At 37.5% G+C, this 13333-nt stretch overlaps 2 protein-coding genes and 1 pseudogene across 2 annotated transcripts; all 3 read right to left on the reverse strand.

Moving 5' to 3' along the window:
• Nucleotides 1-20: 20 nt before the first annotated feature.
• On the reverse strand, nt 21-3209 carry LOC137939234 (outer envelope pore protein 21, chloroplastic-like). The gene is made up of 5 exons (XM_068784463.1): nt 3004-3209; nt 2477-2551; nt 2181-2333; nt 552-650; nt 21-355 (listed from the first exon to the last, which is right to left on the reverse strand). Exons 1-5 carry the CDS (start codon nt 3094-3096, stop codon nt 272-274), a joined length of 504 nt encoding a protein of 167 aa, XP_068640564.1. The 5' UTR covers nt 3097-3209; the 3' UTR covers nt 21-271.
• Nucleotides 3210-3657: 448 nt separating this feature from the next.
• Nucleotides 3658-10294, reverse strand: LOC137938706 (dolichyl-diphosphooligosaccharide--protein glycosyltransferase subunit 1A-like). Its single transcript, XM_068783713.1, has 10 exons — nt 10131-10294; nt 9443-9487; nt 7931-8559; nt 7698-7845; nt 7387-7563; nt 5881-5949; nt 5674-5763; nt 4938-5096; nt 4600-4824; nt 3658-4064 (listed from the first exon to the last, which is right to left on the reverse strand). Exons 1-10 carry the CDS (start codon nt 10224-10226, stop codon nt 3873-3875), a joined length of 1830 nt encoding a protein of 609 aa, XP_068639814.1. The 5' UTR covers nt 10227-10294; the 3' UTR covers nt 3658-3872.
• An 808-nt stretch (nt 10295-11102) lies between these two features.
• LOC137939389 (peptidyl-prolyl cis-trans isomerase FKBP18, chloroplastic-like) lies at nt 11103-13293 on the reverse strand (annotated as a pseudogene).
• Between the last annotated feature and the right edge of the window lie 40 nt (nt 13294-13333).

The following is a 13333-nucleotide window of genomic DNA, read 5'->3' on the forward strand; positions in this document are numbered from 1 at the left end:
GGATTCTTTAACACTACCTATAACACAAAAATCATTTTCAGTCACCAGTGATATTGAAGCTCCCATCTTGTGTTCCAGACTTCCACTATTACAGGCAACAGAAAGTAATTGAAAAGTGTAGAAAACAATGATTCCATGCGCGGAAAAGAGAGGGCGTTCAAATTAAACAGCTGCCAAGAACATAAGAACATTCTAACTGTAACAGATATGTTATAAGAAAAAAGTGGGATACTATCGAAATTCGAGAAGGGATGGAAAGCTCAAGGCAGGATTACAAATCAAATCTCACGTTCCATCGGCCATTCATGTCTGCATTGAAGGTCCAGTTGTTCTCTCTGATCTGCAGGTATGGCACCTGCAAGAAACTAACTAGAGTGAAGCTATATCCCAAACAGAAACAAAAATTGACAGAAAGAAGAAGAAAGCAAACAGAACACGAAGGAAACTCAAGAAGAAGAGCGGCAGAGACATTCATCATTCTGCACATCATGATAGCAAGAAAGCTGCAAGAAAGGAAAGGTGAACCCAAAAAAGATCGTTTGATGCAGTACCTTCTCAAACACTGCATAACCTACTTTTAAGCGTACATCTTGGTACCTCTGGAAATCTAATATGCTCCAGCTGAATTCAGCTGCTCCTGTGGCTTTTTTCTGTGTAACAGAGAGAGAAATGAAATAAGAACAATGAAGTTGTCCCCTTGTCTACTACATTATTATTGCCGTGCAACGGAAAGAGAAAGAAGAGTTAGTTACAAAAACTCAAATAGGATGAAGAGCAAAACTCCCTCTCTGTAATAAGATTATTATCCAAGACTTGAATAGGATATTAATGCGTCAAGTTTTCTCAAATTCACTCAGCTTGTTTTATGTTACTCTCACTTTTCCAATCAGGAAGCTGGTCAATAATGAAAAGTTAAGGTGCATATTGCCACCATAGTGAGACAATAACTGATCAGACCCTAGCATCAGCTCCTGAAGAAGTCAAAATAACCATTAGATACTCAAGCACTGGCACATTTCCCAAGGTTCACATTACAAGTTGGATATCTAAAGATCTTAGAACCCTATAGGATCTTATATGTCAACACAATTTTTTCCCCAACTGCTTGAATGGGGTAACATTTGGAAAATGATAAAATAATCACCCGAAGAAAACCGACAGCTTATCCAGGAGTCTTTACCAAGTTTCTTTTGACCATATTGCATCCCCTATCTGACTTGTTCATGAAATATGCTAAAGTTCCTTTTACTAGTGGGAGTCTCACTAGGCATTCAAAGGCATGGAGGGTCACATTCCAAACTGTGCAAGTTAGGTACAGGTTGACCAAGGGCTATATTGCCTAATCTGGAAGGGGAAAAATAGTTAGGCCAGAGGCTTTTAATTCAGGGGAGATCAGAATTGAGGTTAGGCCAACCAGACCTGAGATATTTTATGGTGATACAGTTTGCATCACTATTTTTTTTTTTAATGGATTAATGTATTTAGGAATACTACATCCAGCTGTAAATGTAACAAATAGTTCTCACTCATGGAAATTTACCTCAAAGATAATAATGCCTGGAACTGCATGACTGAAATCTACATGGAGAAAAATACCTACCAATGTAGATGTTCCATCGAGAGGACCTTAACCTGAGGGTTTAGAGCCTAAAACAAGTCAAAATTACTTTCTGCATTACCTCAAAATTTTATTATGTTTGCCATTCTAACAATTAAAACTTGCAATAAGAGTCAGATGATATCACAAACTGATGCAACTAAAACAAGACAAAGATGAAATTGTTAAACTGAACTGCATTGTCTTCTAGATAACGATAAATCCCACAACAAGTGAAATTGTTAAACTGAACTGCATGAGATGTGATACGGAGAAACGTGATATTTCATAACTAAGGGAAAGAAACTAATCATTTGTCCAGAAAACAGCATTTAAATCTGATGCCGGCAGAAGATTAAATATAAAATTTCATTACCTTCTATGGAAATGGACAAGTTTATTAGGAGTAAGAACAATTTCATTGTTGTTGAAGTCATTAAAATAAGAGTTTTAAAAATTTATGCTAGGAATTATCCCAGATAAGCTATAGGTGCAGTTGAAGGCAGTTATACGGCACAAGCAAGAAAATATAAGCAAAATCCAATCACTGTTGATTTTCAAGTGAAAGTATGAGAAGACCAACCTCATTTAATTTGTCATCAACATCGTATCTCCCCTTGAGATTGAAGCTCACAAATCCATTTGAAGTAATTGGAAATGCCTTCTTTCCAAGTAAAGAGTATTTGATTTTCTTGTCTACATCATACCGGATCCCAGCACCAATACTGGCAGAAAACTACCAAACACTAATAGTCTAATGTAAGCGACAGAAGGATCCAAAATTATTTTTGAATGTTCAGACGAACCGATACTCACGTCAATTTCATTTGCAAGATTTAAACATAGAAATCAGTGAAAGACTAAAAAATGACACCCTACCTCTGGATAGAAGTTTCGAAATATCAGAGCTAAAGAACTCGGAGCTCCAATTTTTGTATCAAGCTCTCCATGCACCTGCCATAAGTAAATCCAACACAAGTGACACTGTCATCCTATCCATCCGCTCCGTAACTGCTAATCACTACGGAAATTTTCAACAGCTCCCACCAGTGGCTTAAAAAAAGTAGAAAAACAACTCGGTAAGAGAGAGAACTGCTATAACCACACAAAGGGCTCGGACAAATCTGGAGCTCTATTGCTCAAATATAGTCGACCCGAGGTAAAATTACTACCTCACTAAGTTCAATATCTATCTCAATATATAATTACAGCTGCTGAACTCCGTACAAGCTCAGAACCTATCATAGAACGTCACAATTTACTCCAGAGTCATCCCCACTGAACATTAATGACTACTGCATACCAAATGAGTGCCCATTTCGAGTATCTTAAATTCTAAATTTCTTATTAAAAAATGAAGCAGGCCCGTAGGTTCTCAGGAGGGTAAAAGGAGAATGGAAGAGAACCTGGCAGAGGGTTTTGGAGTCGACAGGGATTTTCTCCTTGGCGTGAATAAGGAGGGCTTTGGAATCGCTGTCGTATCGGAGAGAAGTCTGCATTTCTTAAAGAAGTCCTAAAACCCTAACCCGCCAAATCCTCCCCCCAGCTCTCGTCTTTAAAAATCCGGAGACCGAGCGGTAGCAAGAGTCGCGGTTTCTTGAAGTGATGGTGGTTCTTGACTGTTCCAGGAAGTAGGATTTTTATTCTTTTCCTTTATATAAAGCAAGCTAAGTCTTGAAAAGTGAAAAATAAGGATTTTAATTAATTTTAAAAAATAATTATACTTATTAAAGATAAATACAAAGAAATGGATTAAAATCGAATTAAAGTCTGGAACCTATGAAAAAGAAAAGAAAATAAAATAAGAATTTAATCATAATTATTTTAAAAATTAGTTTATGATTTTTTATTATTATTCTTATTTTCGCTAATTATTTTTTGAAATAATAATAATCAAATTCTTTTTTTAAGGAGTTCCAAACGGAGGAGAAAAATAATTAAATTAAAAATATTTTAAAAATTATACAAATTAATAATCCTAAAATTTTGATCGGATACGACATCACTGGTAGGATCTCTATATCAATGCAGTTCCTCTTGGTGCTGCTGGCGGCGCAAGGTTGATGGAGCAGGGAGGGTAAACCAATACACTTGGGATTTCCAGAAGGCCAACCCCGGTATCAGAGAGAAGAGTTTCTAACAGTTACAGGGCCAGTCATTGTCGTAGCTAACTTTCGTATGTTGATGTTCACTGTGAAGTTTCTCAAAATAAAACAAAATTCGTATGTCGAGGTTTTTAACAAGGAGCATATACAGATTGTAACTTAGAAAGACGTCAGATATTGTCAATGACATCGAGCAGATCATCAACCTCCTGTCTCAGGGATGCAAGTTTTTGCTGGAGGGCGGCAACCCGGTTCTCAATCTCGCGGCCGCTGGCCTTCTTCTCATAAGAGTCAACCACCGTCGTGTGTTTCAGTATCAGCTTTTCTTGCATCTCCTTCTCCTTGGAGATCAGCTCCTCCACCTGCAGCCAAAGGAGTTTCTTAACCATCGAACAGTATAACTTAACCAAGAACTGAAATACGATCTGAGAAATCAGAGGAAATCCGGTTATAATTCTATGTATAAATAAGTGTTTTAAATGTATGAAAGATGAAAATAAAACGAAAAAGAAAGCTTTCTCCGGTGAAAGCTTACAGTTGCATGTAGACGATGGTTTTCCAACTAGCAAGTTGACCCATGACTCGATTCAGGAAGGGGCAGGTCATATTCAAACTTGATCCTTCTATTCTGGGTGAGGAACAGCCAACTTGCCCCAAGTCCAACCACCAGACTCATGAGTCTTGATCTGACTTCGGCAACCAAATCAGGTTTTCAGGTGCCAAATTTGGTTCCTTAAGTCCAGGTTGGAAACCCCTATAAACCTAGAAGTCAGTGGGATCTGCCTAGGATGAGTAATTGCAAACAAGCTATGGTTGTCTCAGAAAAGGAAAAATAATCTTCTGAAGGCCATAATATGAGGAGCCAGAAAGGACAAAACGATAGAACATTCAAAGAACCTTTGGCCAGATTGAAGTAGCCTGAGGCGAAGATTGCAGAAACCCCATCAAGGCTCTCAACTCTTTAGCATGTTCTTTCAAAGAGGCATCTGCAGCTTTGCGAACTGCTTTACAAGTTTGAACATCTGCAGTCCGAGACAGTTCTCGCAGGGACGCTTCTAGCTTATCATGGATGGATAAACAGTGATAAACAATCTTCTGAATCTGCTGAACTGTTGCTTGCACCTACACTCAGGAGTAAATGGTCATATTATAAGCTGAGTATATAGTCTTAAAAAAATATTCTGTATTTAAAAATGATTGTATGGGCAGAAGAAAAGTGGTGAAACTATGCTTACCTCTTCCAAGTGTAATTTTGCCAAATAAGACGGGGACGACCTTGAAATAGACAAGTCAGAATGCACGTACACAATACATGTAACAAAGAGTAGTAAGAAGCCTACAATCAACATAAATGGCTCCTGAAGCAGTGCCAAGCTGTTGAATTTGTAGTAGACCTGTGATGAAAATACAAATCAATAAACTTCCATGAAATTATGAAGGAAGGCATGGATTGGGCCTCTGGCTGAATGACCACAAGGGGGAGGGGAAAAAGTTTTTAGTGTAAGTTGGTGGATTCAAGTTTCATGAGGGTATGGGGTGGGGTGTGTATGTAATCAACTTAACAAAAAAAATGAATCCAATGAAAAGCCGTGTAACAGGAGATCAGCAGATGTCACAACAAATATATGAAGCTAAACCACACCGAATTCACAAATTGTTCCACAAATTTAGCAAATGAGAGAGAGAGAGAGAGAGAGAGAGCAATCACCAAATCAAGTTTACAATCATTAGTTCTCCACTTTCAGGTACCAAACTACATGTTTCAAGCAAGAGACATTACAACATTTGATTGTACTTCATCGTCCAAAGAAGTTGAAATCATCAAGATTGATTCTAATGGAACAATCATATAATGAATTCAGTGACCTCAAACATGATATCCACAGAATAATACATACTATACCAGCCATGAATGCTTTTACAACATGTAACACCTAACTTGTGCTTGACGGAGATGTTTTGAATTTGTACCTGAAAATATTGATTATGCTCTGGCACAACATTACTTTTCTGTAGTACAACCACATGTCTCCCTGTAATATCTAGATGCGAGTATTTTATCTGCAATGAAATCAAACTCTTAAAACATGCAGCAATTTTTCCATACCAATATCAGAATTTCAGAACTAGATAAGTTTAAATTCATACTCCAAACTATTCTGGGAAAAAAAATTGCACCTCTTGCCACTGTTTTGTAGGAAATGGGACGGACACAGAGATATCCTTCGATCCTTCAGGCAACACAACCTACAGGCATAGAGTCTCATCTCAAGCACACAGTATATATTTACATGCTATAAAAATATATAGTTTAAGTTATTTATTTCACTCATCTAGCAAAAGGAATTCTACCTTCACCAACATGCATGTGACTACTATGACAAATTCTGGGGTCAACATATTGATGCGCTAAGTCTGTGAAGTTGGCTGCACAACTTTGTTAAAAGTAATTCAACAAATCTTTATGGTAGTTTTTCATTGGGTTGTACACATTCATGAATAATTTAACCACTAGGAATAGCTGCAATTTGTGAAGCCTCCTCGTGGAGTTATCAAGCCTAACTTTGATGGTACTACTTTCAGCTGTCTGGGGCTTGCTGAGATCGGATGTTTTTTTACTTCCTATTCAGGGCTAATCATCTCTGCAGAGTCTGCCACTGCCAAGCTTCTTAGCCTGAGACAAGGTCTCCGAATCTTCAAGAACACAATTGATAGCTCCATTTCAATTAAAGGGGACTCAAGCACCGTCGTTGGATGGCACTCTAAAGCTCAACCCACCAGCCACGTGGAAACATTGCCAGTTTTACCATAAAATTTTAGACATGCTTTCTGAATTCAATTGTTCTTGGTCTCATGCACCAAGATCCGCCAATAGCATGGCTGCTTCTTGCTAAAGAAGGGCAGTCCCTCCAATCTCTCATTGTTATGCAAGATTTTGTTCTCTATTTTTCTGGAATAACTCTCACCCTTCTCAAAAAAGGAAAACACTAATTTGTGGAGTGAAGCCAACTTTACATACCATCTAATTTTTCCTCTCACTAGAACTACTTGTAGATGTTCACACAGAAAGTCTGCTTCCGAACAAAATAAATAGAGGTCCCAAGTTTGGCAAACTTTTAGCAAAGGAAAGTAATCAATTTTGCTTCACTTCATTCAATACAGGTTCCATCATCCAGCCACACTAGAAACCTTCCTTGGGTCAGAAGGAAGAAGGGAAAATTCATCGCTTTAGTCATCTCATGAATAAGAAGAAGAGAGGGAGGCAAAGCACGGATGTGCTTCTAGGTGGGATGAGAAGTGACAAGGAGTTAAGGGGTAGCAAGGGGGCAGTTGCCAACAATGATGGCACCGGTGGTAGCCAACAAAATGGTGGCAACAGCTGGTGATCAAAGTCAGCAACCAGCGGTGGGACTAAGAGGGAAAGACAAAAAGTTGGCAAGTTGAATGCTTGTATGTGCATGGACAACTAGTGGTTGCAGGAAGAAGAGTGGAGTAAAGGTAGATTTACCTTGCTGAGCATCTTTCAATTCTTCAAGAAAGCCAAAACTGAAAGCCTTTACTATAATATTTAAAATAAAAGAAAGAAATTTGACCACAAAAAGCAAGTGTTATCCTTATGAAAAATCATCAAATTAGTCCATGCATATTTAGTATGTATAGCTATTAAGTATGACAGGCAGTTACCTTTACAATCAGATTGTCTATGACTAGTTCGTGCATAGGGCAACCAAGAGAGATATTAAGAAAACGTTTTCCTTTAGATTGAAATAAAAAGTCTTGGAGTGGCAGATCGTAGCCAATAGTAAATGATGTGTGCCAACCACCAAACATTGGATATCGAGGTTCAATTTCCAGTTCAGTCTGCAAAGAAAAATGCAAGAATAAACCAGTAAACCTCAAAATATCAGCATTCAGTACGACTTGCATATTCCTTGTTCATGAATACGACTTACAGTTTCAAATATAAGGGTTTCCCAATAGGTAAAATGATTTACCTTTCTAGAATCACCCCACAGGTGAGAAGTAGAAATATTTCCAATTTGGTCTCTATAATAGACAGAATGTGCTCTTGGAGGCAGTCTTGCAGTAAGAAATCTAAATGATGATGCGCCCCTTAGGCTTCGCCTAGTTTGATACTCAAACCTGCAACAGAAGAGAGCAAATTGGTTAAAGAAGATATGATCAACTTAAATAATACTGAAGCAAACAACACAAAACATGAACAAACCTGGAAAATCCACCTTTGAGATGAGCACCCCCATGGATAAGATTGTAATGTTCAGTGATCTGTACATTTCCCCAGTGTGAGATTTCAATCTCCCTCACTAGCTCCTGAGCCACCACAAATGGCTGATTGTTTTCAAAATGAACAATTATTGGGTTGTATGAAAATGAAGGAACATTCTCATATGGACCATATCTGATCTCTTTATCTACAATCTTGCTGTTCGGCAGTTTTGTAAATGATTCAACTCTCGGACTTGGCACCTTTACACTGAGTGTCTGGAATTTCGTTTCATAAGGAGAAAGATATAAAGCACTATCCTGGAATAAGACCAATTGAACATCGGCTTGGGTAATTTCCGCGGGAAATGGCTGGAGCAAATGCGTGAAAACTGAAATAATATCCAACAACAAACTATCTCCCTTTTCCAAGTCCTTAAGTAAAGAAACTGAATAGGATGTCAAATTACGAGGCATTCCTTCAGGGTGGACAATTTCAATGGGAAGATTGGACCCTTTTGTTTTCCCTTTTCCTTCATTACTTGAAGCTGATAAATATGCCAAATGTTTGGCCTGGAAATCAGGGATCGCCAACAAAAACTCTGATGCCTTAGCTGGTCCTGCATTTTCAACCTTGAAAAAAAGGAGCAATTCAGTCAACTGATTGAACCAAGATGATGGAACACAAATAAATAAGTAATGAGATTGTTTCATTTCAAAGATACCACTCAAATAAACAACTTGATAAAAAAAATCACCAAAACAAATGCTGCTTACTTCTAAACTGGAACAAGATTTTGATTATAATGATGATTAGGTGTTTCCGTCCAACATCTTGTTGTGGAGGAAGGCCTTTTACAGTAAGGTATGTATTTGTACTTTTTCTTCTAGTAATACATTCACACCTTTCTCTAAAAAAAAGGTGATGCCAGTCAAAATTTTGCTAATGGAGAAAATGAAAAAAGCTCAGTAAAGACTCCATGAAGTTAAAGAGGAAAAACATTAATAGAGCTGACATTATCCCTCAAATGAATAGGGATGTTATAATAACATGTTCACGACATGCCCAACACCTTGTGCCCTATCATAGGGCTTAATAATTAACAAACCTCCAAGACTAAAAAGCTAAACGAAAAGAATAAGTGGCAACTATTACGCCCTGGCATCTCATTCTTATGGAGGTCCCAGAAACTTACAACATATAAACAACACTCACATGAAAGGGTAACTTAACAATGGGCATATTATATTCTTCGTGACAGTAAAGTCAAGGCAGATCACAAGGAAGACGATCATATAAACAAAAGGTGGTTAGGTTTCTGGGAGTTAGATAAAAGTGTTATCAGGAGATATAGAATGCTCCCGCATGAGTAAAACCTAAAAGAGTACAAATATGATCAACTAGATCCAATAATATAAAAGCCATTTTATGGGGGCAACAAAGAACATCAAACATTCATGATAGGAACACAGAAAAATTAAATGTAGCATAAAAAAAAAAAACATTAATTGACACCTTTATTGATGATGAAACCCGAATGATATGTGAAGTTAAATCAATCTGCAACCATAAAAACATAGAGTTAGGCCCCAACATGAATAAAATAAACTACAAAAGATTAACCAAAAGAAAACAAAAAACAAGTTCTTCAGAGACAGCTGTCTTCACAGAAATTCAAATCCTTACCCACATTGACAGTGATAAAACCATTCACCTGGGTTAAGTAATTTATCTGGCTGATAACATCCAAAAAAAAAAAAAAAAAAAAACGGAATTATACAGTCACTGGTCTGATATTTATGATACAGAGAATGCTCTGAGCCCGCGTCTACAGCATGAATTAAGGTAATCATCGCCGACAGGAAACACGATCTGACTAGAAAATGGAGGTAATATAGAAAGGTGGTTGGATTTTGACCAGGACCTAGCTTGGCATATACCTCCTTGCCTATATACTCATTAAGCACATCGGTGGTGCATAAAGGCCTACTCGGAGTCCATTTTTACACTATGCTTAATACATATAATCTTCTAAGCAGATAAATAAAGTTGCAAAACAAAATACCCCTCTAAAAAATTTCAATGAACAAGCAGAAGTATTGCACTCTGCGCTAATTAACTAAAACGGAAGAATGTAGATTCTAAAATGACGAATAAAAAGTGATCGAGTTTAGAGGGAGATTGCTGAAAGTTTTCAACTAACCCGTCGATCAACTCTCGACAGGACCAGATCGGCGCTCGCCGAGGACCAGAATATCGCGATCGAAAAGAAGAGCACGCACGCTAATCGAAATGCCATCTCGGCCCGCACGGAGGACAATTCCTGAACCCTTACACAGTCTAAAACCTCCGTAAGATTCTACGAGACCACGATAGAGCCTCAGAAACGGACAGTCTAATGTGTACTTTGTGTAATGAGCACCGTGTATACGTTTAGTACGAATATACCCCTGCGATATTGTATAACTACGCTTCAATTCACGGGAATTCTGGTATGAACTACGAAATTTTAAGGGAAAAAGGAAGTGGGTTAAAACAAGGTATTTGACCCCGACTCGGGACCGATTTGGCCCTTGCCCAAGTCAGCTCGCTTTTTTTATTAGTCCAAAAGTTTAGACTCGGGCGAGTTGGGGATATTCTAAAAATTTGATCCTTCCAATCGACTCACCCATTCCCAAATTTGGGTTGACCCAACCGAGTTGAAGGTCAACCAGGCAGGAATACCCATAGGTTAAACCGTGGCTTTGTGACTAGGAGGATTGACCTGGTTGCAAAACAACAAACAACTCATCCCACTCAAGGAATGAGTACAAGGGAAAAGAAAATGCAACTTATTTAAAGAAGGGTTTAGGATTTAAGGGTTAGGGTTTAGGGTTTAAGGTTTCAAAATAACTTATTTAAAGAAGATACTGAACATTTTTTTCTCGAGTTTAAAGAGAGTTACCATTGAAACCTGAAACAGTGTTTAGGGTTTCTACTGAAAAACTCTTTTTGCAGCAAATTCTTGGTACTAAAAGAAGCAAAAACCTTCCTGTACTGCTCATTAGACCATTCATTCTTTCAATTTCATTTTTGCTAACAAGCAAATTGCATACTTTTACAAAATCAAAACATAGATGAATTGTAACATTAGCTTATTGAAAATTCAATCAACAAGGATGATGAATCTAATACCTTACAAAAGAATAATATCAAGGAGGCAGACTCCTTTTCTAGATAGATCATTGACAACAAACATGTTTAGAATTCGTAATACTTGTAGAAGCTCTTCGAAAGTAGATCCTGGCTGCAAACAGACACCAACAGTCGAGGAAGATCAATTCAACTCGCATACAAGGTGATTTGCTCACTAGTTTCCTAGACATGAGACACAATGAACTAGTACTTAAGAGGGAGGAGGAGGAAGTAGCAAAGCATTTTTAAAACTACAAATGGGGTGCTTACTGGAATTTCTTTCATTCCCTTTTGGCCATAGCCAGCTTCAGGAGGCACAATTACAGTCCTCTGGTTAGAAGTTGCAATTCAACAAACTAAGACAATGTTTAAACATGATATAGCTAGTAATTGCAATTAAGTTACAAATATATAATAAAACAAGTGCAAAACTCACCTTCCTTCCTACTTTCATTCCTTCAGTTACTAAGAACATTGCTGGGGGTGGTATTATATAGGTGCAGCTTGGGCAGAAAAGAGATCATTTGGATTGTCAACATATTCCTGTTTCTGTTATTTGCCTGGAGGTGCCCCGACCTTGAATTCATAAGGCTACTTTAACATTAATGAAGTGTCAATACTTGATTTACTCCTTCACTTGCATAAATTGGCACAAAGAGAATATATATTCATCATAAGTGTGCATATCTCTCATCATAAACAACTGAAAAAGCTTTGCCAAATGGTGAAGGCTATGGTTTTTCCGACTTGTCCGAAATCCACAATTTTTTATTATTTTATTCTTTGTTAATTTTGTGAACAGAAGGATACTAGGAACAATTTAGTACTTACATGAATTAGGACCTGTCAACAGTTTAACTGGATAGTGATATGAATAATGATCTCTCAACTGTTCAGCTGAAAAAACAATTTGAAATCAAAGATTTCTTACTGACATTCTGATCATTTTTTACCCAGTGATCATTTAAAATAAAGTAAACAGCATACATTATCAAGCTACTAATGTTGAGCAGCAGAAAGCCAAACCTTGCCATTCTCGAGACAGAATAACTAGAATTATCAAAAACAGCAACAGAACATAAACTGTAGATTATTGGAAGATGACCTGTGCAATGATGCAATTCCCAGCTAATAACTTTGATTCTCGACTCGATACAGCTGTAATACCTTGATATACACAGTCAAAGTGCACCTACAAAGAAAATTGAATAAAGAAAATATTGGTAAGGTTTTTTTTTCTAGCAAAAAAAAACTCACTGATTCAAGTGAAGGTTCTGTTCATTTTGAAATAAACAAACCTGGACAGTTGAGCCTTTTTCAGCTGTTTGCCTTCAATTAGATCGTAGTTCTTCAGTCCATTGGCTTGACACAAAAATTAAAATTTCAGCCATGTAGATAAATTCATATATGGATACAAAAGAAAGATAGCTTAAAATCAAACTCAGACATTACTTTCTAGCATCAGATCAATTCGGTAGTCTTCGAAATTTCCGAGTAAGAGATCTCACTAGCATCTAGTTTCACATCTACTAAAATTCAGAGCAAAAAAGTAGTCTAGTTTCAATCTTTTTAAGCTATGCACCAAAGATCAAACATCTTGCAGGAACTAGAGGTGTTACTTACTATCCACATTCAGTTGTACTAGTACTAACAAAAAAATTCTAAATTAAAGGTCATTTAAACAAGACAGCCTTGTAACAAGGCGTTAATAGGAAGAGCATTTCCCATGTATGTCACTAAAGTTAGCAAACCAGAACAGTCCATAATAACATGCAGGCTTCATCCATGAGCATATGAAAACAAGAAAAACCCATAATAATGTTCAACTTGAATGAACGTCGAGAGATACCCAACTCTCTGGAGTCTAAACAAACAAAATTCGTAGTTTAAACCGTTTCAGGCGCCCAAAACAAATGAAACACCATAACACATTGTCTTAAACAATAAAAAATCATCTTAAACACTTGAAATTAGACACATTTACTAACACTGACGATTCGAATTGAGCTAGTAAAAAGGTCGAGAAACTAACAACTGATCTCGTAATCTTCAAGAGGGATTGCTTTCTTGGTCCTTCTATCTCTGGCCAAGGAAGGTGGACAAAGAGCAACGAAACCGAGAGGCAGCACAGCGAACAGAAGAGTGGATCTTCTTGGACTGGGTACTTGAAGGAAACTTGGAGTCCGCATTTTATCTGCGTTGAAGTTTCGGTGGCGGTAGAGGAAGAGCCGA

Source organism: Aristolochia californica, unplaced genomic scaffold (assembly GCF_029961685.1).
Source record: "Aristolochia californica isolate CCGP_79_NKW_82.1479 unplaced genomic scaffold, dmAriCali1.0.hap1 SCAF_8, whole genome shotgun sequence".
NCBI classification, from domain to species: Eukaryota; Viridiplantae; Streptophyta; class Magnoliopsida; order Piperales; family Aristolochiaceae; genus Aristolochia; species Aristolochia californica.